At 42.5% G+C, this 24,471-nt stretch overlaps 1 protein-coding gene across 1 annotated transcript; it reads left to right on the top strand.

Annotated features, from left to right (window-relative positions):
• The first annotated feature begins 11,621 nt into the window (after nt 1–11,621).
• On the top strand, nt 11,622–23,151 carry LOC133128822 (formin-like). The gene is made up of 19 exons (XM_061242629.1): nt 11,622–12,083; nt 12,603–13,412; nt 14,244–14,364; nt 14,705–14,766; nt 14,894–15,246; nt 15,418–15,840; nt 16,074–16,215; nt 17,569–17,656; nt 18,024–18,085; nt 18,372–18,460; nt 18,817–18,946; nt 19,983–20,129; nt 20,419–20,478; nt 20,697–20,817; nt 21,752–21,844; nt 21,936–21,987; nt 22,312–22,461; nt 22,709–22,787; nt 23,025–23,151. Exons 1-19 carry the CDS (start codon nt 11,622–11,624, stop codon nt 23,067–23,069), a joined length of 3,489 nt encoding a protein of 1,162 aa, XP_061098613.1. The 3' UTR covers nt 23,070–23,151.
• The last annotated feature ends 1,320 nt before the right edge of the window (nt 23,152–24,471 follow it).

The raw sequence follows: 24,471 nt of genomic DNA, 5'->3' as shown, positions 1-24,471 counted from the left end.
CTATTGTACCAATAAGGTGATCTCATCCAGAATATATACACATTTAAATTTGTTTATTCGTTTTTTACAATTGCTAGCAAGAATTTTTTAATATGTTCACTTAAAAAACTCAATCTTCTGCACCAACATGCAGCTCGGCACAACAGTTTATGCCCAAAACGAGCACAAAATGGCAAACATGTCTCAAAATAAAATCACCGAAACACCAGCACTAGTCTTCTTCCAACAAGAATACTTTGTCAGTCATAGTATAATGATATAAAAAACACTAACAACCAGTGACATTACAGTCGCTGTACTATTTTCTGTCTTTCTACTGTCGTTGAAGTAGTAAGTCATTTTGTGCGCTCTAGTTTTTCTTTTATTTTTGTAATTATTTAAAGTATTACTTTGTTCTTTGATTCATAGTGTAGACATGTTTTTCTTTTTCTTTCTATTTCAAAGCAGAATGGCACATTGTAATGTAATCTTCGAGGCCGGAAATAGGTTCAGGTGAAATGGGGTTTACAGTGCTAACAAGCATTTTTTGAAACCAAGTTTATATTTTCAGAACTCTCTAACACAGTTACACAACAGCACTCTATGTGGACCAAACTGAATATTTTTTTCATTGCTTAGATAAAAAAATGCATTCAATGGACAGTTTTATATAAATCTTGAATTAATTTCTCAGACAGACTCAACCACCAAAAAAACAGTACATTTCTATAGCCCAATTTGCAAATGTTTGCACAAATACTTTATTGAAATGCATTCAAGACCCTAAAAAAGTTTTCATAATATTTATAGAAACAAAGGGCAGATTGAAGTTGATACAGCTTGTGCCTCTGCTTGTGAAATGGTTATTGAATAGAGCAATCGCACATGATTCAGTTGGAGACCTGACCAGGCGTTGAGGGAATTTCAATTTAATCTTTGGAATGATTTTGTTCAAGATGAACCCAGGAAAAAATACAGAAGTGGGGGAAAGAGGAAGACAAAATGGCTGGACATTGGAAGGGAAGAAGGAGAGGAGTGTGCATTTGTGGTGCCATTCAACATAGATAGATCAGCACCAAAGTGATTGTAAACCAAAAGTTAGCTTTTAGTTCTTAAAACATAATTTGTTAAACCATGCGATGCAACATCATCAGTCAATGTGTTCCATACACTAAACACACATATTTTTATATAAGTCCCAGAAGAATGTGAAAACACAAACCATTAGAACTGTCTGCAGCCTGACATTGTATCCCAGTGATGAATGTGAGCATGCATGAACATGTATGTGTGTGCATGTGCATTTGTGTATGTCATGTGTAAGTGTGTGTGCATGTGCATTTGTGTATGTCATGTGTGTGTGTGCATGTGCATTTGTGTATGTCGTGTAAGTGTGTGTGCATGTGCATTTGTGTATGCCATGTGTGTGTGTGCATGTGCATTGTGTATGTCGTGTGTGTGTGCATGTGCATTTGTGTGTGTCATGTGTAAGTGTGTGTGCATGTGCATTTGTGTATGTCATGTGTAAGTGTGTGTACATGTGCATTTGTGTATGTCATGTGTAAGTGTGTGTACATGTGCATTTGTGTGTTTCATGTGTAAGTGTGTGTGCATGTGCATTTGTGTATGTCATGTGACAGTGTGTGTATGTGCATTAGTGTATGTCATGTGTAAGTGTGTGTGCATTTGCGTGTGTCTGTGTGTGTGTGTATGTGCATTTGTGTTTGTCATGTGTATGTGTGTGTGCATTTGTATGTGTGTATTTGCTTTTGTGTATGTCATGTGTGAGTGTGTGAATGTGTGCATTTGCATGTGTATTTGTGTGTGTGCACATTTGTGTGTGTGTGTGTGTGTGTGTGTGTGTGCATGTCCGTGGGTGTGCAGGCACACAGTTGTATGTTTGCGCAAACACAGATTGTGGCTTTCACAGTGATGGGGTGAATCAGCGTAATGGCCCTCTGCAGCAGTCTTTCAGGACATGAAACCCCTGCTTCTGAACGCTTAAGCCTGCCGCTCAAATGGGATTTACTCCAGGGATATTTCACAGGTCACTGAGCCATTCACAAAAAAAACTCAGAGCCAAGAGATTAGACAGAGATGACAGTGCGGATGGTGCTACTTGTTTGTTTGTTTGTGTGTGTGTGTGTGTGTGTGTGTGAGAGAGAGAGAGAGAGAGAGAGAGAGAGAGAGAGAGAGAGAGAGAGAGAGAGAGAGAGAGAGAGAGAGAGAGAGAGAGAAGCAGTGTATGAGAGGCTGTGTGTTTGTATTTTAACCACTTCTGACATTTCTATCTGCTCTGCTCTGTTTTGTTGAACTGAGAACAGTGTCTTATGGTTTCTTGAGACAGAAAGCCTATTTTTATATGTGCCACTGTGCCTCCTTGCATATTTGCTGTTCATGTATTCACGTATGACTTCAGCCCAGTGTTGTGTTTTGTGCCAAATTTGACTGCAGGTGTTTTTTTTACAGATTTGGATTGAGCTTTTCCATAAACAGAAACTTGTTAGGCATCTTATTGTTGAAATTGATCTTGAACCTGAAGGCTCAGGTACACTACTCTCTTTTTTTTTTTCATCTGGTTGTGGCAACATACATAAAGAGGCATGTTATCTGGGCTTGTGGATGGGAGGTTGGCCAGGTGATGAACTGAGTTGGTTCACTGCAGGCTCAAAACAGGTGTTTCTGTTACTTTGGCGGAGAGGTGAAGGATGGCCTGATGGCCACGGCAGTGATTTATTAACCCTGCATTCAGACACCAGGCTCACCTTCAGTAATCCCACCCATCCCTATGGCTTCTGCTTTTCTGGCTCTGCTCTGGTATTGACTCCTGGCATGGAAGTGTTCTATCCTGCCTATGGCAACAACTAAATGTCAGCACCATAATTTGTATGTGTGTGGTTAGGTGTGTATCTTCTAACTGATCTGGAGTAAGTGATCTAGGAGGGGAGGTAGACTCTGCGCTCTGGCACTAGAGTGCATCACTGATTTGGAGTCAGTGATTGATGAAGACAGGTAAAGTCTTTGGTCTGTGCCTGAGGCGCATCACTGATCTGGAGTCAGTGACAAAGGGTTTCCATTTTTGTCCATGTCAGGAGGTGAGCTGATTTTAAAGCAAAATAAGCTTATTCATCCATGGAGAATGTCATACTGAGACTTGTTCAACTGTATTGAACCACCGTCTACCTCTGCTATGCCTAATGAATAGATAGATAAATTAAATGACTATTATCTATGTCACGTTTCAGGTCTGTCTCGCCATGTTTTATGTTTATTCATGTTGTCTTAGTCACGTAGTGTCTTATCATGTATTATGTTAGTCTAGGTTCGTCATGTTGTTTAGTTTATTTCTTGTTACGATTTATTTTCTCGTCATGTCTAGTTATGTTTCGTTACGATTATATTACCTGGTTATGTTGAGTGATTATCGTCTTAGTTTCGCTTTGTGTTATGTTTCGATGCATGTTTATTGTTACTTTAACTGGTCGTTGTTATGCATACACTTTTACATGTTTTTCCGCAAACCTTGCGTTCCGCCTTTTCTCTCTCTCTCTCTCTCTCGTTCTGTCATTCACTCCCTAATTATTTCCATTTGTCTATTTACTAAAACGACTAACGCTAGATCAGGATTGGGTAGAAACTAACAAGACTAATCATGTGTTCATGTTACCTTACGTTTCTCGTGCATGTCATTTACTAATTTACTAATGCTAGGGCAGGATAGGTTTATTACTAACGATTACTAATCTCCTTGTTAAACTTGTCATCCATCGCACCTGTTTTCCATTTCCTTGCTACGCTCTAACTAATTGTCTACACCTGTCTACACCCGCATTTATAGCCCAGTCGCGCAACTGTTCTTCGCGAAATTGTCTGCCTCTGTTTACCACGCAACTCTTGAGCATTATTTACTGTTTGATTACACGTTACGATCCACGCCTGTTTACCGACCATTGTTTATTGATTTCTGTTTTGTGACCATCGTTTGTTTTTTTGACTTCGTCCTTGCCTACCGTTTTTGTACTTTTGCTTCGCTGATTGTTTCATGGTTTCGACTCCCGCTTCGTCCACGACTACGCCTCTGCCTGCCGTCCATCTGTTCATCTGCCCCGCTGACAGCTCTCCTGCTACCGGACCTTCCTGCACGTCTACCGACTACGAGTTTGCCTCTTCCCTCGGCACCGTGCTTTTTGTTTGTTTACTTTTTGTTTGGCTGGATCTACGTGTATGGACTTTGCTTGTGTTGACTACTCTCCTGGGATTCGTCCCGAATAAAGCCCTGAGGGGTCTTTATATTACTATTGTTTCTGAGTCGTGCATTTTGGGTCCAACCCCCACGCACCCGTCTCAATCTATCTATTTAATGAATAGATAATTTAAAGTTACCCCCTTACAAATGCACACACCTTTGCTTGAATTCAGGATGTGTGTTTATTGAAAGAAAGTCACAAATTTTTAAGCTGTGATGACCAGCATTTTCCCTGGTGCATTTTGAAATGCTGCTGTTCCTGTGTTTTGTTTTAGTTTTAATTCAGGATTGTAGGCAGGGCCATCTCTTGACGTCTAAATTGGTGGGGCCCAAAACTTTCCTTTAAACGAATAATTGATTAATGAGATAATTGCCATGCATGTTAAAGTCCCACTGTGCGGACTGTGGCTCTCAGTCAGCTGCAGTATCATTCTGTCCTGGGGAGGGCACTGTTGTTCCGTCTGTTGGTATGAAGACTTTTAGACAATATATGTTTCATGCAGTGAGCTCCATTATGTCCGGGACAACGATATATTTCCATGATTTGGCTCTGTAGTCCACAAATATATGATATATTTGTAATGATAAAATTCACACAAGGTTAAATTGCACATTCTCAGCATTTATTTCAGGGTATTCTTTTAACTATTTCATCATGTAGAAACCAAACCAAAACCAATATTATTTTTAGAAATCACTTAAATAGGAATAAATCTAAATGTTTTGTGGTCAATTGTATTAAATACTTATGGATAATACAATGAACTGCTCTGAAACATAATTAAGCTAGTAAGCTGGTCCAAGCAAAGTGTATGTTATCCTGGTCACTGCATGCCTTGGCTCTCATATAAAATAGTCGTCAATGGATTGTTCACATTTCAATTGTCATGTATTTATTTCATTGTCACCTTTAAGTTGCTGTTTCCCACTCTTCTGTGCTTGGCAGTAGGGAGGTTCACTCGGGGACTTTGCTGCTTTTTAAGTAGGGGCAGAGGGGGGGAGTGTGACCTACTTGACGTGAGTTCAGTGAAGACAGTTGACAGCAAGCAGTCAGTTATCACAACAAACTTCATATTTTTATTTTATATCGACACAGGGGAGCCTTTCAGAACCCTTTCTTCTGATAGTGTATTTTTCTTAGCTTTGTGTTACAATAGCTGTTTGCCCTGCTGTAAAATCCAGCTATACCAGCCTCCCCTGGTTTTTGCTTGAAAATTGAGCTGGTCAATCTGGTCATATGCTGGTCTAGCTGAGTATGAGCTGGTCAACCAGCTACCAGCTTTTTCAAAACATAGCTTGAGCTGGTCAAACCAGGTTGAGCTGGGAGCTGGTCTGAACTGGTGAACCAGCTAAACCATGTTGAGCTGAGAGCTGGGCTGAATTGGTTAACTAGCTACCAGCTGTTTCAAAATCTTGCTTGAGCTGTTTTTCAGCAGGGTGGATGTAAATTTGTGTTTACATTTTGTAAATGTATAAATAATTTTTACTCAGTGTGATACTCAGCCATGATACTGAGCTTGGGAATGCCTGTAGTGTAGTGGTTAAGGTGTATGACTGGGACCCGCAAGGTTGGTGGTTCAATCCCCGGTGTAGCCACAATAAGATCCGCACAGCTGTCAGGCCCTTGAGCAAGGCCCTTAACCCTGCATTGCTCCAGGGGAGGATTGTCTCCTGAATAAGAGCATCTGCCAATTGCCATTAATGTAATGTAATGTAATGTAAAACTCTGTTGGGCAGAAATGAGTAGATGTGTAAGGAGGAAAGAGGAGGTTGATTGTGGTCCTCTGTGTGGCTGTGCAGACGGAGACTTCCTGAAACAGGAGGGTGTTTGGCCGTTGGATGGGGAGAAGTGCAGGTCTCGAGCCACCCGCCCTGATCGCTTGGACTTCCAGAGAATCACAGCGCCAGAATATGACATCACCAGCCACAGCCTGGACCTGACCGTGAGTGTAGCTCCACCCAGAACTGTCTCCCAGTAATCACCCCGTCTTCGCCCTGTTTGTGTGGGCCCTGCAAGTGCTTCACAGTCTTCCAGTAAGTCTGTCCCATCCTACTGCAACACTGGCGTCACCAGCATGTTAATGCTCCTGTCTCCACCTGTTCCAAGAAAAAGTCAAGGAGGGTTCTTTTAATACTGTTTAATTCTGGGGAAGTTTCGGCAACAGCCCCTTGTGGAGTAACTGACCTTTCTCATGAATATGTCAGAACATTGACACAATTATTTAATCCATTATGCTGAATCACAGGAATTAGGCCCCTCTCTCTACTCTCTGCAGATGGTCAGTTGGTTTGAGTTGTAAAGGTTGAAAGAGTCAATAGCTGCTCTCATTGTACAGTAGTTAGGAGCTCTGCGCAGTTATGTCTGTGAATTTATGCTTGTTGATCAGTGTTTCATGCAAGTGTTTCTGCCAGGTATAATGGAATACAACTGGGGTAGGGTGGGGGGGCATTCACATGTGATGGATTGAGGGAAGAGCATAGATGCAAATATCCTTTTTTTGGCCTGCAGAACAAGTCAAATCTTTACTTGAATGAATAACAAATAAGTATAATAATTTGTTATAGCAAAATTGTCTGACTGCATTTGACTGATTGCCCTTTTGAAACAGTTTACTATTGCACTTGCTCTAATCTTATTCATTGAATTACCTACAAAACCATATGTATTCAAGTCAAACATTCTAGCAGATAGTGTCATTTTTAGACACATAACATATAACTACTTAAAATGTTGTATGGCTTATGTCCCAGTGAGAAAGGCTGTGTGAACTGTGTCTTTAGTGTCAGTAGCAAGTAGGTTACAACACCATAGCCAATCTTACTTGCATCACAGAAACTGTGAAGCTGAGTGGCTGCAATTTCTCCAAACTCTTTAGGTTTGATGCATCGATCAATTTTGTAGTTCTCCATTAGCCGCAGACCTGTAACCCATTTTTGTCACCTGTGATGATAAACTTGTGGTATTGTGTCTTCCCAGCCATAAATCAACTTGCAAAGTTCTTGGAAGATGTACTTTGCAGTGAAATTAGAGGGGGAAGGGAATACTAGAATATCATAAACAAAACATACGGTAGAAAGAATTACTCTTCTTGTAGTCTTCAAAGCCATGTGAAATCTAAAGGAGTTGTCCGTTCAACTGCAAGGGCTCTTTCAATAGGCTAGAGTTCTTTATCCAAATCAAGGTCTTCCTCTGGTATGGAAGCCGACACTCGGTTGTTGCTGATCCACTTTACGAGCCAGAAACCTCCTTGTGCACAAAGAGATGCCAACTCCTTATGGACTGAGCTTCAGGCCGCACAGACTTCAAGCCGTCAAGTTATTGCTAAAGAGTGTTGCTCTTTGTTGTCTTTTGCAGTTCTCCTTAGAGCAAAACTAGCACAGCTCACTAAGGATGTTGCACCAAACAGATGCGCTGTCATTCTGTCTATTTGATGACACTCTTACCTGATGGTATATTCCTTCTATGACTGCCATTACTGCAACCCGTTCTTTTCGAAAACGAATAAAGGCTCCCAGCTACGTATTGGTAAGGTTGGTTCCTTGCATCAGTTCATCATTTAGCAAGGTACCTTGCTCTGAATTGCGCTGAACATTTCTTTGGAGGCCGTACTCCATGATATGGAAAATACTATACCTTGCGATCTTCTTGGATCTGCTGATCTTGTGGTATCATTTCAGCTTGCCCCTTTTTGATAACATCTTCTAAGAAACCACTGTACTCCTGAAGAAAACTGTCATCTTTGAGAAACTTTCTTTTTAAACTGACAGCTTGTTGCTCAACCAGCTGGTAATTGTTTCACGCTTAAGTGTGAAGCTGATAATGTCCGTCTTCTAATCGGGCATACAGACATTGGTTCATATTTTCTGGCCGACGACGGCTATATTGCACGCTGGCAGGATGTTGATTTCGCTTCTTCCAGAAGAGCCAGATGCCTCTGGTAATTTTGGGACTCTTGGTTCAAATAACCAGGGAGAAAATCACATAAGCAACGTGTGAACCCCAAACACATTTTCCAAAATGGCTCAGTTCAGTTTAGTAAGCTGTATCATCAGTGCTGGCTCTGGCCTCTGGCCCTTATCTGTATTATATTCTTACAGACCACATAGACAAGAGATTGGGTTTCATAGGGTTTCTGTAGTAAAAGTATAAAATTCAATATTTTCCCAAATCTTCTGGACCAAAACAATCATGGTTTCATAAACTACTATACATAATGAAATTGTGGTGGCTGGGCTCACTATGCGAGAAGGAAGCTGGGCAGTCTGAGGACCACACCTGCTGGTTTAGTAGGCACACACACCTGGACAGCCTTACGAATCAGACCAGGAGTTAAAAGTGTACCTCTGTCCACAGTAGGTGGCTGAACCCAGGAAACTGCCAGAGAGCAGGGAACCAAGCCAGGACGCCGGACATTCAAAAAGCCAGCCAGCTGCAAAGCTGCACACGAGTCGTGTTATTCCCTTGGCAGTTTTTTATTTAATTTATTATTTTTACTCCAGATTCCATGAGATTGAAGGCTGTAGACCTTTTGTTTTAGCTCTCTCTCTTCCATAACCACCCCATTGAATAAATAAAGACCGGCACGTCCTGAATTTTTGTACCTCCCAGTGTCCAGCTCTTCTGTCCTCCCACCGGAGTCACACAGCATGTGAGAGAAATTGATTGCTGAAGAAAATTGACCATTCAGATTGATGTTAAATCAGCTTGGGTTTTTATATTGTCAATGGACAAAGACAATATTATAATTACACTCAGTAGCCATACTTCTGAGTGCTTCACTACCTTACCTGTCCCACCCTCTCCTGCCTCTCCAGTTCTATCGATGCTCTATGGCCAATACTTATAGATAACGGACACACAATGGTTGCGTCATCTTCTCAAACATGCAGCGCCTTGTAGTTCTTTTAACCAAATAAATAAATGCACAAATAAATGGTCTCCTACAGTAACAAATCAAAGTGCACAGTATTTCCTGACATGCTCCACTTTTTCAGATCTTCAATAGAGAAAATATACTGCATTTTATGTGCTTCAGTCAAGTTGGTCTATGCCAGTACTTCTGGTCTGTATATTATTGGTGTAGATCTGTGTTTGTATTGTACGTGTGTGTGAATGGAAATGATTTGGCAAAGAGCTCCAGTCTCTCTGGCTTTTTGTCAGGCTCTGACACATTAGCACTTACACCTGTGCTTGTGTTACTGCAGCTTGCTTTCAGTGAACATGAAGTGGTTCTTCCCTGTGAGATGCATTCATTATTATCGTCCCACATTCACACTTGTACATGCGCAAGCGTTTAAAAAAAAGATGTATGCGCACACTCGTACAAGGATACACACATGTATGTCCACGCTCAGCTATACAAGAGAAACATAATCTTCTTACTGTCTTTTAACCCCTTAATGACTTTAAGAGGTCGTTCTAATCCTCAGCAGTAAGCCTCCCCTGGTTTTCACTTTAAGCTATTGTACTGTAAACAGGAAGGGACAGGTACTGAATCAGGGATATGTGTGTCTGAGCAGGCATTGCGAGGACACAAAAAGCTACAGCCAGGGTAATAGTCTTGGTTACAGTCTTAGTTTGGGCCTACCTGTTGTTCTCTTTGCATGAAATTACCCTTGTTAAGATATCCTAGTACCTTTAGGGAAATCTGTCTCCTAAGCACATAAAGAATGCAGTAATGTAAGTGAATATTCAGGGGTAGAATGTACTTTTCATTGTTTGGAGGTTATCAATCTTACATGATGAAATTTCCCAGAGAGATTTTTTCCCAAATGTAAAAGAGACATATAGTGTTATCAGAACAGTATACACATTTTTTTCTCTTCTATCCTTCAATGGATAACCTGAGTTTATTTGCCTTTCATTAAAAAGGCTCAGAAACAATGCTTTTTGGCCCTGTCCCAAATCCATTTCTTAACTGTCAGTCATCTAAAAAGAAGCACGAGCCCTGTGGTATGGCACTCAGAATTCAAGTGAGCACAGTCCTCAACACTCAACACTGCTGCTTATCACAAGATATTGTCAAGCCCAGTGTATACACAAATCAGTATTTATACAACAGCATCATTTATTATCTTCTTCAAATAAACACAATGACACATTCTGTGTGTGTGTGTGTGAGTGTGTGTGTGCGAGAGTTCTTCACAACTAAATTTCCTAATTGAGTGTCAAAGATCATCATTCACATAGAGCTCAAATATAATGAACTGTTTATATTTGCATTTTTAGCACTTAAGAAAACCTTCTTAGAAAAACTTTGAGCAGTCTTTTAGAAAATGTTTAAAAAAAGGAACAATGTTATATTGGTCAGCTTGCAGTAAATTAGATTTCAGTTAAGTAGAAGGTGCAGGCTAATCGCAGCAGATTAGTGGTCTGTTGTCAAACGTGGGAGAGTAGCACCACCGTGTCCATCTATCCAGAGGCGGATTAGCAGCCCCGCTCTTGTTCTTGTTTATTCTGCAGCTTGGGTGTGGTGAGCTTTGTACCTGCGGCGGTAACAAAATATTAGCTGCTTTTCAGAGGAGGGGGAGGGGTCATGTGGTAGCAGACCGCCTCCCCATTGTTCTATTTCCAAAACTTCCCAGGCAGGAGCAGAGCTGGTTGGAAACTGATACCTGAGGTGAAAGTAAGAATCTTGTGGAAAGGAGAAGCAGAGGAGCCCAAACTTCACACTGACCGTGCCGTATCTACACCCTGACTGTGCCACGTCTCTGTTCTGAGGGAAGGAGAGCTGAAAACTTTCTTGTCCTCTGACCTCGTGGTCTGACTCACAGTAGTACCACCTCCTGCGGTTCCTGCAACCCGAAGCTCCTGCCTTTCTCTCACAGGGAGATTTTTAAGTACCACCAGAAACGTTTTTTTCCATACTGCCAGAAACCCAGCAAGATTCTGCCTCTATGCCACATTTTGGACATCTGAAACTTATTTCCTACCAGCATATTTCCTACAAGTACAGATTTTGGGAAAAACTTTTAGCTTTTTAGGACTAGACTGCTGCCAGCACTCTGCCAAAGGGATTATGAGACGCTTTTGCTAAAATGCTGTTTTTCTAGCCTCACTGGAGATGTACTGTAGCATGGAGAACCAGAGGAATCTGAATGAAAAAGAGCTTTTATTAAAATGAACACTGGGAACTGGAGCGGCTCAACTGGGACTGGTAGAGTTGTACAAATATTGCACTGTTTTTGAACTCTTGGTTGTTCTTAATGTAAAAATGAAACAAATGTTACCTAAGAATGTTTATACTCTTTGGGGATGTTATGCAAAAGAGTAAATGAAGCTTGCCTGAACTTGGTTTGATTACACTTGTTTGCGGAAACCGTTCTAAAAATGGAGAATGTAAATAATACCGAGAAGACTGAAGGAAAATATCCACCCGGCTCCTTTCTGGACAAAATGTCCACCCTCTTTGCACGAGCCGAAAAACAAGAGCCACAGACGCAGGCAAAGGAGAATGCGATACTGACAGCTTTCCGGACTTTTCCAGACAGGAAAACACGTAAGGGTGCGGATAAAGGGAATGGTGATCCCACCGGGGAAGGTAACCTAAGAAACGGGGCTGTCGGGCAAGGTGAAAATGGGGATCCTGGCACCTCAGACACTGAGGAGGGCAGACACTGCACGCAGGGTGAGGTGGATGCCGATCTGGTGCAGGTGCGCCTGGTGGAGATTCACAGTGATGCTGAGACAGAGGATGAGGAGGGGAATGGCCTGGTCCAATCTGGACAAGTTAATGGTCACAGGATGCCCCAGCCCTCTGATGAAGATGGAGGGAGGGACAGGTCACTCCCAGACCTGTGTGGGGGTCAAATTGAGACTCAGATTGAGAAAGCGGAGCAGAACATGGAGGAACAAGATGTGCGTGTACTTGAACTGCATATTTACCTGGAAAAAGCTTCTGAGAGCATGGTACCTCCCCAGGAAACAAAATGGAGTCCGGGTGACGCTCAGGCAGAGCCAGTTACCCAGGGACTTGAGGCATGTCAGGCACAAGCGACCCCAGCTTATGAGGGCTGTGAGGTTCCTGCCAGTGAACACACCCTCTATGCTGCTCTCTCTCATCCCATCCCACCCGCTGCTTCCATAGACACCTGCACTTTACATTCCCCCCTCCCCTCTTCCATGTCAACTGGACCCACTTACCCATCTGAGCATTCCCCTAGAACAGCTGTAGATGATTCTCTCACCCCTGCCCTGACTACACCCGCTGAGATTCAGATGGCCTTATTAGGCCCAGGAGGATGTCCCCCTACTGCGGAAGACCAGGTGTTGGCATGTGAACGACTGCCTCCCACTGCAGGAGACCATGTTTGCGTGCATGTAGTTCAGGATGCAGTAAATGAGGACAGCACAGGGTCAGGTTGTCCTGCTGAACAGTCTCTTGTCAGCCAGGACCTGTTTGAGTTCCCTGATCTGCCTGGAGCCCAGGCCCCCTTTGGAACAGAACCAGAGGAAGCCTGTCACCCCATCGAGTCGCCCTCCTTCAGCCAGGGTACTGATGAGGAGGAATGCCCTCCAGAGGCTAAGGAAGGACTGGGAGGCCAGGGATACTCCTCGGATGAATACGAGCTGGGGCCCAAACCCCCTCAACCCCCTCAAGGCTCTTTCTCAAGGTCCACCTTCCGGGGCAGTGCCCTGGCCGCCACCAGCCCTGTGGAGAGGCCCCTCCAGCTGCCTGACCTCTACCGTCTCCGACTGAGGGCGCTACAGAGGGGACAGGACAAGGGATCTGCGGTCAGTGATTCCCCCCTGTTCAGTCTAAAAATGCCCCCCAAAAAAAGACTGTTCACAGAGCCTCTGGGCCTGAAACAGGAGGCCAAGGCTTCTGCAGAGGGCAAGGGCAACCTGCTGGAGCAGCTGACTCAGATCTTCAGCCTGGATAAGAAGGAGCTCTCAAATGATTTTGAGGACATGGGGGACCCCAAGGAACCTACAGAGGAACCGGCACTAGAGGGCAAAGAGGCTGTCCCGTCAGACGATGGAAACAAAGCTTCTGGAGCTGAGTCAGCTTTCGAAGCCTTCAAATCGTTCTTTACCTCCAAATCTGCTAAGCGGCGGGCTGAGCCCCCAGACCTGCAAGCGGTGAGAGAGAAGATGAGGAGCGAACAGGAGCTGCTGCGGGCTATCTTTGATAGATCCCCCTCCAATCCTGCTACTCCTGAGCATAAAGCCCTCACAAATTCAAAAGTATGTGCTTCTCAGGTTTGCTATGAAAGCTTACAATTGAGGATGCTTACAATTGCTTCAATGGCAACTTTCAATTGAGGAAGCTTACAATTGCTTCAATGTCAACTTTTATCTCTTACCCTTTTCCTTTACTTGATTGTAGACAGGCGCCTTCGTGCCAATTTTCAACTGTTGGATACTATGCTTTTATTACTAAGATACCACATTCACTTGAGTAGTATTGTTAATATAAATTAAATTAACATTGAGTACCACATTAAAAGTGTATATCATGGAGGAGAGTTGGAGGGGTGGACATGTTTATGTACTGTATACATGCTCTAACAGTTCATATTCTCCAAGGCATTATCAAGGTTCACTTGAACCAGAATAGAAATGCTGTGGCATGACCTGAAATGAGCAGCTAATGCTCGAAAACCTACCAATTTGTCACAAAGCAGTTCTGCAGTGAAGAGTGGGATATAATTAATCCACAGCGATGTGCATGACTGATATCTAATTATAGGAAGCAGTTATTAAGTTTAAGGAGGCATTTACTTTTTCATAGGGGGGATTTGGGAGTTTGATAACTTTTTTCATTAACTAAATTAATGGTAATGTCAAAAAAAAAAAAAATGTGTTTTATGTTTACTCAGGTTCCCTTTGTGTAATATTTTGTCTAAATATCTGAAACCATTCAGTATGACAAATACTTTTTTTGACAAAAAAAACTTTGACTTCTTCACGAAATATGTTGACAACTCTTATAAGTAATTTCTTGTTGCCATTTATGCATACTGTAAGATTGTTATTGTAGTGTTGCAGTAGAGTATGACTGGCTCTCTGTTCTAGTCTGAGGTCGCGTCACCTGCAGACAGTGAAGAGAGAACCCCCGGGCGCCTGCAGGCTGTCTGGCCGCCACCCCGGCCCAAGGACGAGGAGGAGAAAGTGGGGCTGAAGTACACTGAGGCCGGTACGGAACCAATTCCACTGCTCTATCGGGGAATGTACTGCATTACATGTTCACCTATTTCATCCTTTGTTTGACTGCAAATATTGACATTGGTGTTGCTGAAATATTGTCTCAGTCCCAGCAGAAATAAACAGAGAACCACCCTGAGCAGGAGTCTTGCCCTCTAAAGTAACTAAGAGTCAGAGGCTCTTTTCCACAGCCCTGTGTACTGTAAATCTCAGGTGTCTTGTATGTTAAATGTCAGAGATGTGTCCTGTATGTTTCATGTTAATCTCAGGTCATAAGGTCATAAGGTGTTTTCATCAGTCATACAGTTTTGTCTGTGTTTGTTTTGCCCCAGAGCATCAGGCTGCGCTTCTGCAGCTCAAGAGAGAAAGCAAAGAGGAAGTGGAAAAGTTACGTGTAAGCATTAAAAAATAAATAGTCTGTGTGCGTGTGTGTGTGTGTGTGTGTGTGTGTGAACATATACTGTTTTTGGTTGATGTACCTTCACATATATCAGAACTGATCACTCTCATGTCCCATGCAGGTAGAATTTGAGCAGCAGGTCTTCCAGATACGAGGAGAGCATGCATTGTCTATATCCCTACTTGAGGAAACCATCACCGAGATGCAACAAGAGCTGGCCAATAGTGCGGCCCAATCACGCGCCGACTGCCGGGAGGTGGGCGTGTCCACGGAGGACGACCTGCCTACCAAGTCCTTCCGCAACGTGTGCGTGCAGACAGACAGGGAGACCTTCATCAAATCACCTGAGGGGGAATGCAGGCCCATCCAAAGCCCCAATGCCACAGTGCCTAAAAAACTCAACCTCACGTCCATCAGCCAAAGCCTTATGGGCAAGGCTGAGTCTGGCTCAAGTTCAGCCCCGCCCACTCCTCCATCTCCTCTCCCACTGTCCAGCCAGTCAACACTGGTTCCACTTCCTCACCCACTGTCCAGCCAGTCAACACTGGTTCCTCCCTCTCCACCTCCTCTCCCACTGTCCAGCCAATCAAAGCTGGTTCCACCTTCTCCACCTCCTCTCCCACTGTCCAGCCAGTCAAAGCTGGTTCCACCTTCTCCACCTCCTCTCCCACTGTCCAGCCAGTCAAAGCTGGTTCCACCTTCTCCACCTCCTCTCCCACTGTCCAGCCAGTCAAAGCTGGTTCCACCTCCTCCACCTCCTCTCCCACTGTCCAGCCAGTCCACGCTGGTTCCACCTCCTCCACCTCCACCTCCCCCTTCACTTCCTGGGGCTCCCCCTCCACCCCCACCCCTATCAGGGTGTGGACCCCCTCCTCCCCCACCTCTACCAGGTTGTGGACCCCCTCCTCCCCCACCCCTGCCAGGGTGTGGCCCCCCAGCTCCCCCCCTTCCCACAGGAGGGATATCTCTCTGTCCACCAGTGGGGAAGGCCCCCAGGAAGCATATGGTGGAGCCGGCCTGTCCCATGAAGCCCCTTTACTGGACCAGGATACAAGTGCAGGAGAACAAGTACGAGCCTCCAGATTCACTCTTCTACCAGTCGACTATGCACTCGACTATTCCAGTATCAGCGATTGGTACAAGAGCACCAGTATTGACTGTGCCACCATATTGAGACTACATACAATGAGACTACATACTGTAGTTTTTCTAATTTTCTATTCATTTTCTCAGCTCCTATTTCTGCTTTTGTGTAATTTCCACCTTGACCATTACGCCTTTCTGCCCATCTCTCTACTCAGCTGTACCAATCTCTGGGGCTCCCTGGAAGAGCCTGAAATCCTGAATCCCCAGGAGTTTGAGGAGCTGTTCTCAAAGGCTACACCACAGCCAACCAAGAAGCCACTCTGTGATGCCTATGAGAAGAAGGCCCGAGCCAAGCAGGTGGGTTAACAAATGATTTTGCCATATTCTATTCTATTTGACCCCATTCAGTATTTGACATATCTCAAAAACCAGTTAACCTTTTTAAATCTTGATACTGGAACATAATGCTATGTTTTCAAAAGTCCTGTACAAACTTTGCATCCAAGGTGTTGTGTGGGGTTAACTTTACTCTCTGTAGCTGTATAAAATGTAAGAAAATATACAACCATTTGATTTTAATCTCAGATTTCTTTGTGGATTATTCTGGTGGCACTTTCCCTTACAGGTGTCAAACATTCACTATCCTCCAGCTCTAAAATGAGATGTTTCTCACTGATGTTTCTATTTATGGATAAAAGGCTAATCGTTTGGGAGACAATAAGAAGGCGACACACAAAATCATTTTTTCTATTACAATAATTTTGTGGAAATTCAAACTGTTGGGGTCGATTTGACCCAAACATAAAATCTTAACATAATATGAGGTTAACCAGGTTAATATCTCTCTAGCAAAAGAGACCTGAATAGCCGTGGGAAAAAGCACTCAGTGTGTACATTTATCCACAAAACACCCTTTTGCATGTTTTTGAATCCATTGAGCAAAACCAGTTTATCAAGTTGAGGAGTTTTCTGGAAGCTATTCCATGACCACCGTGTATAGTAAAAAAAAAAAATTATTTTACTGTATGCACAGTTCCGTAGTTGCACTTCCTTACAGCCACTACCCTGCCTGTTTCTATGTTACTTTATCGCCACTTATTTTTTCCTGTTATATTCATGAATGCAACTGCTTGGGCTGAAACTGTGGGGTTTGACCCAGACAAAGGCATTTATCCACGTTGGTCAATAAAACACAGCAAAGAGATATTTGAGTATGCAACTTTCTTATTTTGAAGACTTTGGGGTTTAAGAAAAAAGCTCAACTTCAGTGTTTAGCTTGGTTTAAACCCAATGCTATATGTAGCTACTGCTATCTTTTTTATATCTTTACTGTTGTTATGGTTATTTCCTGTAGTTAGTTATTCATTCATTCATTCATTCATTCATTATCCTAACCCGCTTATCCTGAACAGGGTCGCAGGGGGGCTGGAGCCTATCCCAGCATACATTGGGTGAAAGGCAGGAATACACCCTGGACAGGTCGCCAGTCCATTGCAGGCCACACACACCATTCACTCACACACTCATACCTATGGGCAATTTAGACTCTCCAATCAGCCTAACCTGCATGTCTTTGGACTGTGGGAGGAAACCGGAGTACCCGGAGGAAACCCACGCAAACATGGGGAGAACATGCAAACTCCACACAGAGAGGCCCCAGTAGGTTCTTCAGACCTCTTCATTAAAAGCCTGCTGTTGTTGTATCTGTAGATTATCAAGCTGCTTGATGGAAAGAGGTCACAGGCTGTGGGGATACTCATTTCCAGCCTACACCTGGACATGAAGGACATTCACCAAGGTGAGCTGACAGCCTTCTTCCCCATGGGCTATGAAAAACCAGCTATGACCAGCTTGAAATTACCAGTTACCAGCTGTTTCAAAACATTTTCAAACCATGTTGAGTATGGAGGTGGAAGGAACTGGTCAACCAGCTACCTTTCAAAACATAGCTTGAGCTTAATCAACCATTGCAAAAATATTCCCAGAAGGTTAGGGTAAAAATTCCACAAACATGCATTTTTCCAGTATCCTGTGTGTCTCTTGAACACCGGGACGATTGCAGGCACAGGTTAAGAATTTTGCGCAGTTTTTAAATAATACTTGAAGTAATACCCATTCATGACCGAATGGCCCTTTTTAAAACGAAAATGAAAATGCTCTTCCAGCTCTAATGACTGTGGATAACTCTGTGGTGGACTTGGAGACCATTGAAGCTTTATATGAAAATGTGAGTATACTTCACGACACACTAGTTACTGTAGAAAGTATGAGAGGACATCTGAATGTATTTTAGCATTATTGCTATTGAGTTTATAGTTTTTTCATTCGATTTATTTTTACTGTTCTAGACAGTGATTGGTGGATTTACTGGAAGAACTCTGCTTAATCATTGAGCTGCAGGTTTTGATACCTGTGTTCTTTTGATGTTTGCAGTAATTTTTGTGTTGTGCTGGTTTGGTGTCATTGCTAGGACTCTTTTTATTGTTGTTTCCTGTTTTTGATGTGCATCCCAGAGGGCTCAAAATGATGAGCTGGAAACAATTAAGAAGCACTATGAAACCTCCAAGGATGATAAGATGAAGCTGCTGGACAAACCGGAACAGTAAGAGTTTACATCATCGTTGTCACCGTCATCATCTTCACGTGCAGCAGCTGTAGCATGATGATGATGATGATGATTGATGATGATAATGATGATTACTTGTACCCTTGAAAATAATCAGTTGTTGGTGTTTGTTAGGAGCTCATGGTTTGAAGAAAGCTCCAAACTTTTAGAGCTTTTGGAAATGATGACAGAGATATGTCTTGTCTTTCCCTGAGGATCCTCTGCATTGTCTGCAATAATTTGCTCAGGCTGTCTTGCTTTCCATTTAAAGAAGCCAGCCTGTTCTTGCACTGCTGCCGACGGGCTGACACTGTCTGTGACGGGACTGCTTATGCTTCCGCTTTCACTTCCAGGTTCCTGTACGAACTCGCTCAGATTCCAGACTTCTCCGACCGGGCGCACTGCCTCATATTCCAGGCCACATTTTCCGATGGGGTATCCTCCGTCTGCCGGAAAGTGGAAATCATTTCTGACGTGTGCAAAGTACGGCCTCAGCAGAAACTGCTGCTCATGTTTACAGTGCTGTATCTGTGCTTCTGTCACTGCCCAGGACCTTCACATTTATTCAATGGACCAGAAGAACCATAAAATATTATCCAATTTTTATATTCATAGCATTCTTTGGTGACAAATGGTGGTACTGCGCTGGATGGTAGCACAGAGCTAGCTTGCTAGTGTTGATCTAGACTTCTGGTAACACTTTATTTTACAGCCTGTTAATTACCTGGTATTTCCTGGGTAAATACACAGTAATTATTAGGTAACTAGTTTGATTACAGTGGTTACTAGTATGAAACAAAGTCAGTAAGTACGAGGGATGTGACAAATCATCAGTTTTTGTAAACAGATACCATCCCATTTTTAAAATGTTCACACCCCTAGTAAATACCGTGTACAAGTACTTTGTAAATATGTTTTACATTCTGTTTCATAGTACTTTCCTCTGAAATCAAAATAGTTACCTAATTGTACCTGAATACTAGGCTGTAAAATAAATCTGTACCAGTACACATTGATGATAAGTACATTTTACTGAAAAAGATAAATCTGGCAATCCTCCTCCCCCAGTGGGCCACTTAGGCCTGAAACGTGAGAACTGATAATTGGTGACTCATACAGTATGAACCAATGACAAAACCATCATAAAACACTGCAATCTTATGTGCATGCAAAATGAATGTAGTAATGCCATGCCTATGAATTGCATTGTGTACATTTCAGGCCTATCTAATTTGCTCATGTAATGTAAGGTGTAACCGAAAGTCCAAAGATCCCAATGAAGTACAAAGGCCCTGTGCTTATCAGTGTGATCAGTGTCCATGTTAACCATGTGAAGTTTGATAGTATGATGTATGCCAGGGATCAGCAACTCACAGTCCACGTGGGCCAAGAACTTATGGTTTTCCACCATCCCTTAAGGTCAATAAGTAGCACTACATACCCAGGAGAAAAGAAAACCAGGGATGGATTTTGGATTTTACTGGCCAGAATTGACAATCCCTGGTGTGTGCTGTTTTAGTGCCTGCTGAACAAGGTCAGTGTGAGAGATGTTATGGGGCTGGTCCTGGCGTTTGGGAACTACATGAATGGCGGAAACCGGACAAGAGGACAGGCCGATGGCTTCAGCCTGGAAATCCTACCCAAGCTGAAAGACGTCAAAAGCAGGGTAACCACCTTCATCAGAACAGGGTGAAATACCGGGACTGTTTGTTGGATTCAAATACTTTTCTGTGATCAATTGATCTTGCCTGGTGCAAGAGGTTCCAATACACCAGATAAGCTAAGTAAAGCACTGAAAAGTATTTGAATTCAAAATAATTACAGTACATAATTGACCTAGGTCCTCAATGTATGCTTATTCGTGTAGCTCTGAGAAAGCTATCTGAGGGCAAAATTTAAACAGATCATTTTAATTCTCCATGTCTCATTTGTTGTTTTAATTTTCTCTGTTTTAGGACAATCAAATCAGTTTGGTGGATTATGTGGCCTCATACTATTTGCGCAACTTTGACAAGGTAATGTTAAAAGTAGACACCATTGTGGTGGTTCTGTGTGATGGACTATCCATTCTTGGTCTCTCATCACTCTCTCTTCCTCTCAATCGCTTTTTCTCTCTCTCTCCCTCTCAATCTCTTTCTCTCTCTCTCTGCTTCTGTCTGTCCATCTGTGTTTTTCTCTCTTCATCTCTTTCTCTCTCCATCTCTGACTGTCACTCTGTCTCTCTCTCTCTCAGAACCCAGGGACAGAGAAGAGTGTGTTTCCCCTCCCGGAGCCCCAGGATCTTTTCCTCGCTGCTCAGGTGAAGTTTGAGGACCTCTCCCGAGACCTGAGGAAGCTGCAGAGGGAGCTAGCTGGTAATGAAACTGAGGATCTCTTCACCGCTTCATTAAGCAGCAAAGCACTTTCATTACTGACTTGCTGGCTCAACCTTTACACAATCACTTTCTCCTTCACGCACATCACTCAGGAGAAAGGTTTAGATTCAGGCCTGGACAATATGATGTATAGCTCATCTGGTGTGGCACTCACAGTTTAATGTAGGATATCCTATTGGTGTGGGCAGAGATGTCAGTACATACTGATTAGCTGTCACCTGGGGTGTAGCACAAAATTCTGTGCCCTGTCCATATGCAGTCTCTGTGGGCCCCATTAAAACTGGAGACCAAAACAAACTCCAGGCCTTTAGTCCTGCCTTGGGGCCCTGGGTAGTCAGTTCCACTATTCCCCCCACTGCAATGCCCCTGGCTGTGGTTACAGCCAAAGATACAAATAAAAGTAATGATATATTATAAAACACAGTACATGTACGTAATGATTAACTCATTAGATAGTCACGGTGGGATTTTCATTGCTTTTTTCATGGCGCAATTTTCAATATCGACACAGCATATGCCATTTGAAAGACTCTTTTACGATGTTTTAAGAACTCTTTTAAGAATTTTACGATGCCATTGCTTTAGCGACAACAGTATTTTGTAGCATGTGGGGTGGAAAAGCAAGCAAGGAGGAATTTTATGACATTTTAGGAATCCAGGATCCAATGAGGCAAATTCTTAATAGTTTATAATTCCAAAAATACTTGCTAACATTGTTAAAATGCCCATTGTTAGAATTTCTCTAGAGGAATTATAATTTTCAATGTCAGTGTGTTCACAGAGAAGGGGGAAATTACATAATGCACCTTTAAGTATTGTGCATTATTGAATATCTGATGCAGCTGTTTTTGCTACATTTTTGCTGGAAGAAAACAAGTGAAGGTTACCAACATTTTTACATTTTGTTTCCCAGGTTGTGAAAAGAAAATCCAGAAGGTGTGCTTGAGCTCCTCTGAGGAACACCTGGAGCCGTTTAAGGAGAAAATGGAGTCTTTTGTTTCAATGGGTGAATAAATCGATCAGCCAGACAGACAATGAAATTGAATTGGCAGACTTTACATTTCCTGCATGTTTTATTGATGTTTTTTATTTTTCAGGGAAGAAAGACCACAGTGAAATATATGATAGGCTTACATCTGCTCAGAAAAGGTAACTGTTTTGTATTTTTAGAGATTCAACTCTAAATCAGTTAGAGCGCATGCCGTAGTATGAGACATCAGGTTTAAATATATATTAATCCAGTATCTTCCTCATTGTTTACCATTATACCAATGCTTTATCTTGTCTAAAAAGTCATAGCAGGTGTTTCACTAGTTTTATACAGTTGGAAATGGACATAACAGAACCACATTATGTTAATGTAGTAATTAATCTATTGAAAAGTGTCTCAACTGACTAGTTCTTCTTTGACTCTTCTCTCTTCCCTTCTTCCTGTCCTCTCCCCCTCTCCTCCTGTTCCCCCAATCTCTTCAGCTTTCAGTACATGGTGGAGTACTTTGGAGTGAAGGCCAAGTCCAGCGAGAAGGAGGTGGATCCCAGCTTCATCTTCATGCTGTGGTTTGAATTCTGCAGCGACTTTAAGATTGCGTGGAAACGAGAGAGCAAAAGCATCTCCAAGGAGAGGTGAGTGCTGCTAAGTAAAGACACAATGGGACGCTGATGGGAAATACAAGAAAAGGAAAAAGTATAATACAGTATAAGGTATATAATATGGAGACCTTTAGTTTCATTTCAAAGTTGGTATGTCCTGTTTAATTGAATGATACCTTCCATGACATAACAGTAAATTGATGCGGAATCCTATTCCAGTGGTGAGAAGGTGGGGGCTTTTTGACAGCTTGGGGGTTTTGTATGTCTCTTTGTGTTGCAGACTGAAGGCGGCGCAAGAATCAGTGAAGATTATCATGGAGAAGAAGGTAGAGACCAGGAAAATCAACCCCAACAGTCTGGTAGGTTTGGAGCCAGTCAATCTTATTATTATAATGTTAGAATTTTCTGTAGACTATCAGCAGAAGGAAATTATATCGTCAAAGAGTGACCTATAGTATTCTGTCTTATCAGTGAGCTGAAAATGACTGTCATATTAATGAGTGGAATAATGAGGCATGGAATGAGTTCATGAGTAGCAGCTGAAGTAGATGATAACAAGTAATAATACACCCAATGCTTCCTTTTTCTCCAAACAGAAAGAAAGACTGCGTCAGAAGGAGGCATCTTTATTCTCCAGCTGAGAGGAGAGAAATGGAGATACGGAAAACAGATGTGGGCATTCTCCGCTATGTGCCTGCCCACTGCAGTACTGTGTATTGCTGTTATGTCCCATGAGGGCAGAAGGGCAAGAGAACATGCAGAGATGTACTGGCTGCTAGGAGGGCAGGATGAGGCTGCCCGGCTGGAGTGTATTCCACAATCACATTGTTGGGCATGACAATGGGAATTCTGAGCTTCACATTTTGGACTAGCTTCTCAAGGTATTTGCTGTACTTCTCTAATATAAAAGTCAAACACACAGTCTGCTCATATACCTGGAGAAATAATCTCCAAACCAGAAAGGAGACGATGAAGATTACTTTCCAACTTTCCAACACCCATGTACTGTTAATAAGTGCTTTCGGAGAGAGAGTTCCAGAGGTGGGAACCTTGTTGATTGTTTCAGTGAGCCAATCCACGCTCTTGGTGTGCTGTAGAAATGGTGAACTGCAATAGCACCTTCTTGTGGCTTGTTAGAGTAATAATGTGCAAGCTGGTACATTAGTGCATTTGTCACTGACCCCTGCTGGCTAGTACATGCTACAGTCTGTTATCCAAGCTAGAATGTAGTGAATACTTGACAAGCAGGTATGATAATAAGTTAACTACAGTCCATATATCGCATTTTACATATACAGTAGTACTGTATTATTGCAGATGTTGTATTGTACCTATCATTATCTGTGGACATATTGTTGTATACCATATTTTAAAGTAACCATCTCCACATATCTTCATCCAGAACAAGGAGACAGATCGAATCATTCAATCTCCATAGAAACAGATTTTCCTGTGTTTCTGGGTCACAGAGTCAAAAAAATGAAAATACAGTCAAAATAGTCACACAACCTCTGGCTTGTTATGCTTCACAACTGTCATTGATTCAGAATATGTGTCACAAATAAGCATCCTGTATCACAACCCAAATTAGAAGTGTAATTATATTTAATGGAAATCTTTATTCTATGTCATAGCCTGGGTCTCCTTTATGCTGTACAGTTATTTTTATGAAAAGCCATTTTATGAAAACCCTGTTTTGCACAGCTTTACACTTTATACAGTGTCCAGTGTATGTGTCCAGATCGCCCGTAGGTATAGATTCAGATGTCTTTTATATTACTGTAACCCGTTTCTGTCTTTTGAAATGTCGGGCTAGAAGAATTCAATGCTTATTTTAATCACCAACATGCCTTTAAGAAGCCATAAATGTGTTGTAATGAAGAAACCTTTCCATTCCGCTGTTGAGTCAGAAAAAACATGGATTCTACAGCTCAGTTCTTAAGTGCCCTGCATTGTAGATTATTGTCATTATTTCAGGTAAAATATCCAGTACTTTGTGTTAATCTCAGTCCGGCAGGCCAGGGGAAATCAGGAGCTGTTAAA

The sequence above is a fragment of the Conger conger genome, chromosome 5 (assembly GCF_963514075.1).
Source record: "Conger conger chromosome 5, fConCon1.1, whole genome shotgun sequence".
NCBI classification, from domain to species: domain Eukaryota; kingdom Metazoa; phylum Chordata; class Actinopteri; order Anguilliformes; family Congridae; genus Conger; species Conger conger.
This window is presented reverse-complemented; position numbering and strand designations above follow the sequence as displayed.

Coding starts and splice junctions, on each gene's coding strand:
- LOC133128822 (XM_061242629.1), top strand. CDS start 11,622: ATGTCCACCCTCTTTGCACGAGCCGAAAAACAAGAGCCACAGACGCAG. Junction 18,086..18,371: donor TTGAAGCTTTATATGAAAAT/GTGAGTATACTT, acceptor TGTGCATCCCAG/AGGGCTCAAAATGATGAGCT. Junction 22,788..23,024: donor AAATCAACCCCAACAGTCTG/GTAGGTTTGGAG, acceptor TTCTCCAAACAG/AAAGAAAGACTGCGTCAGAA.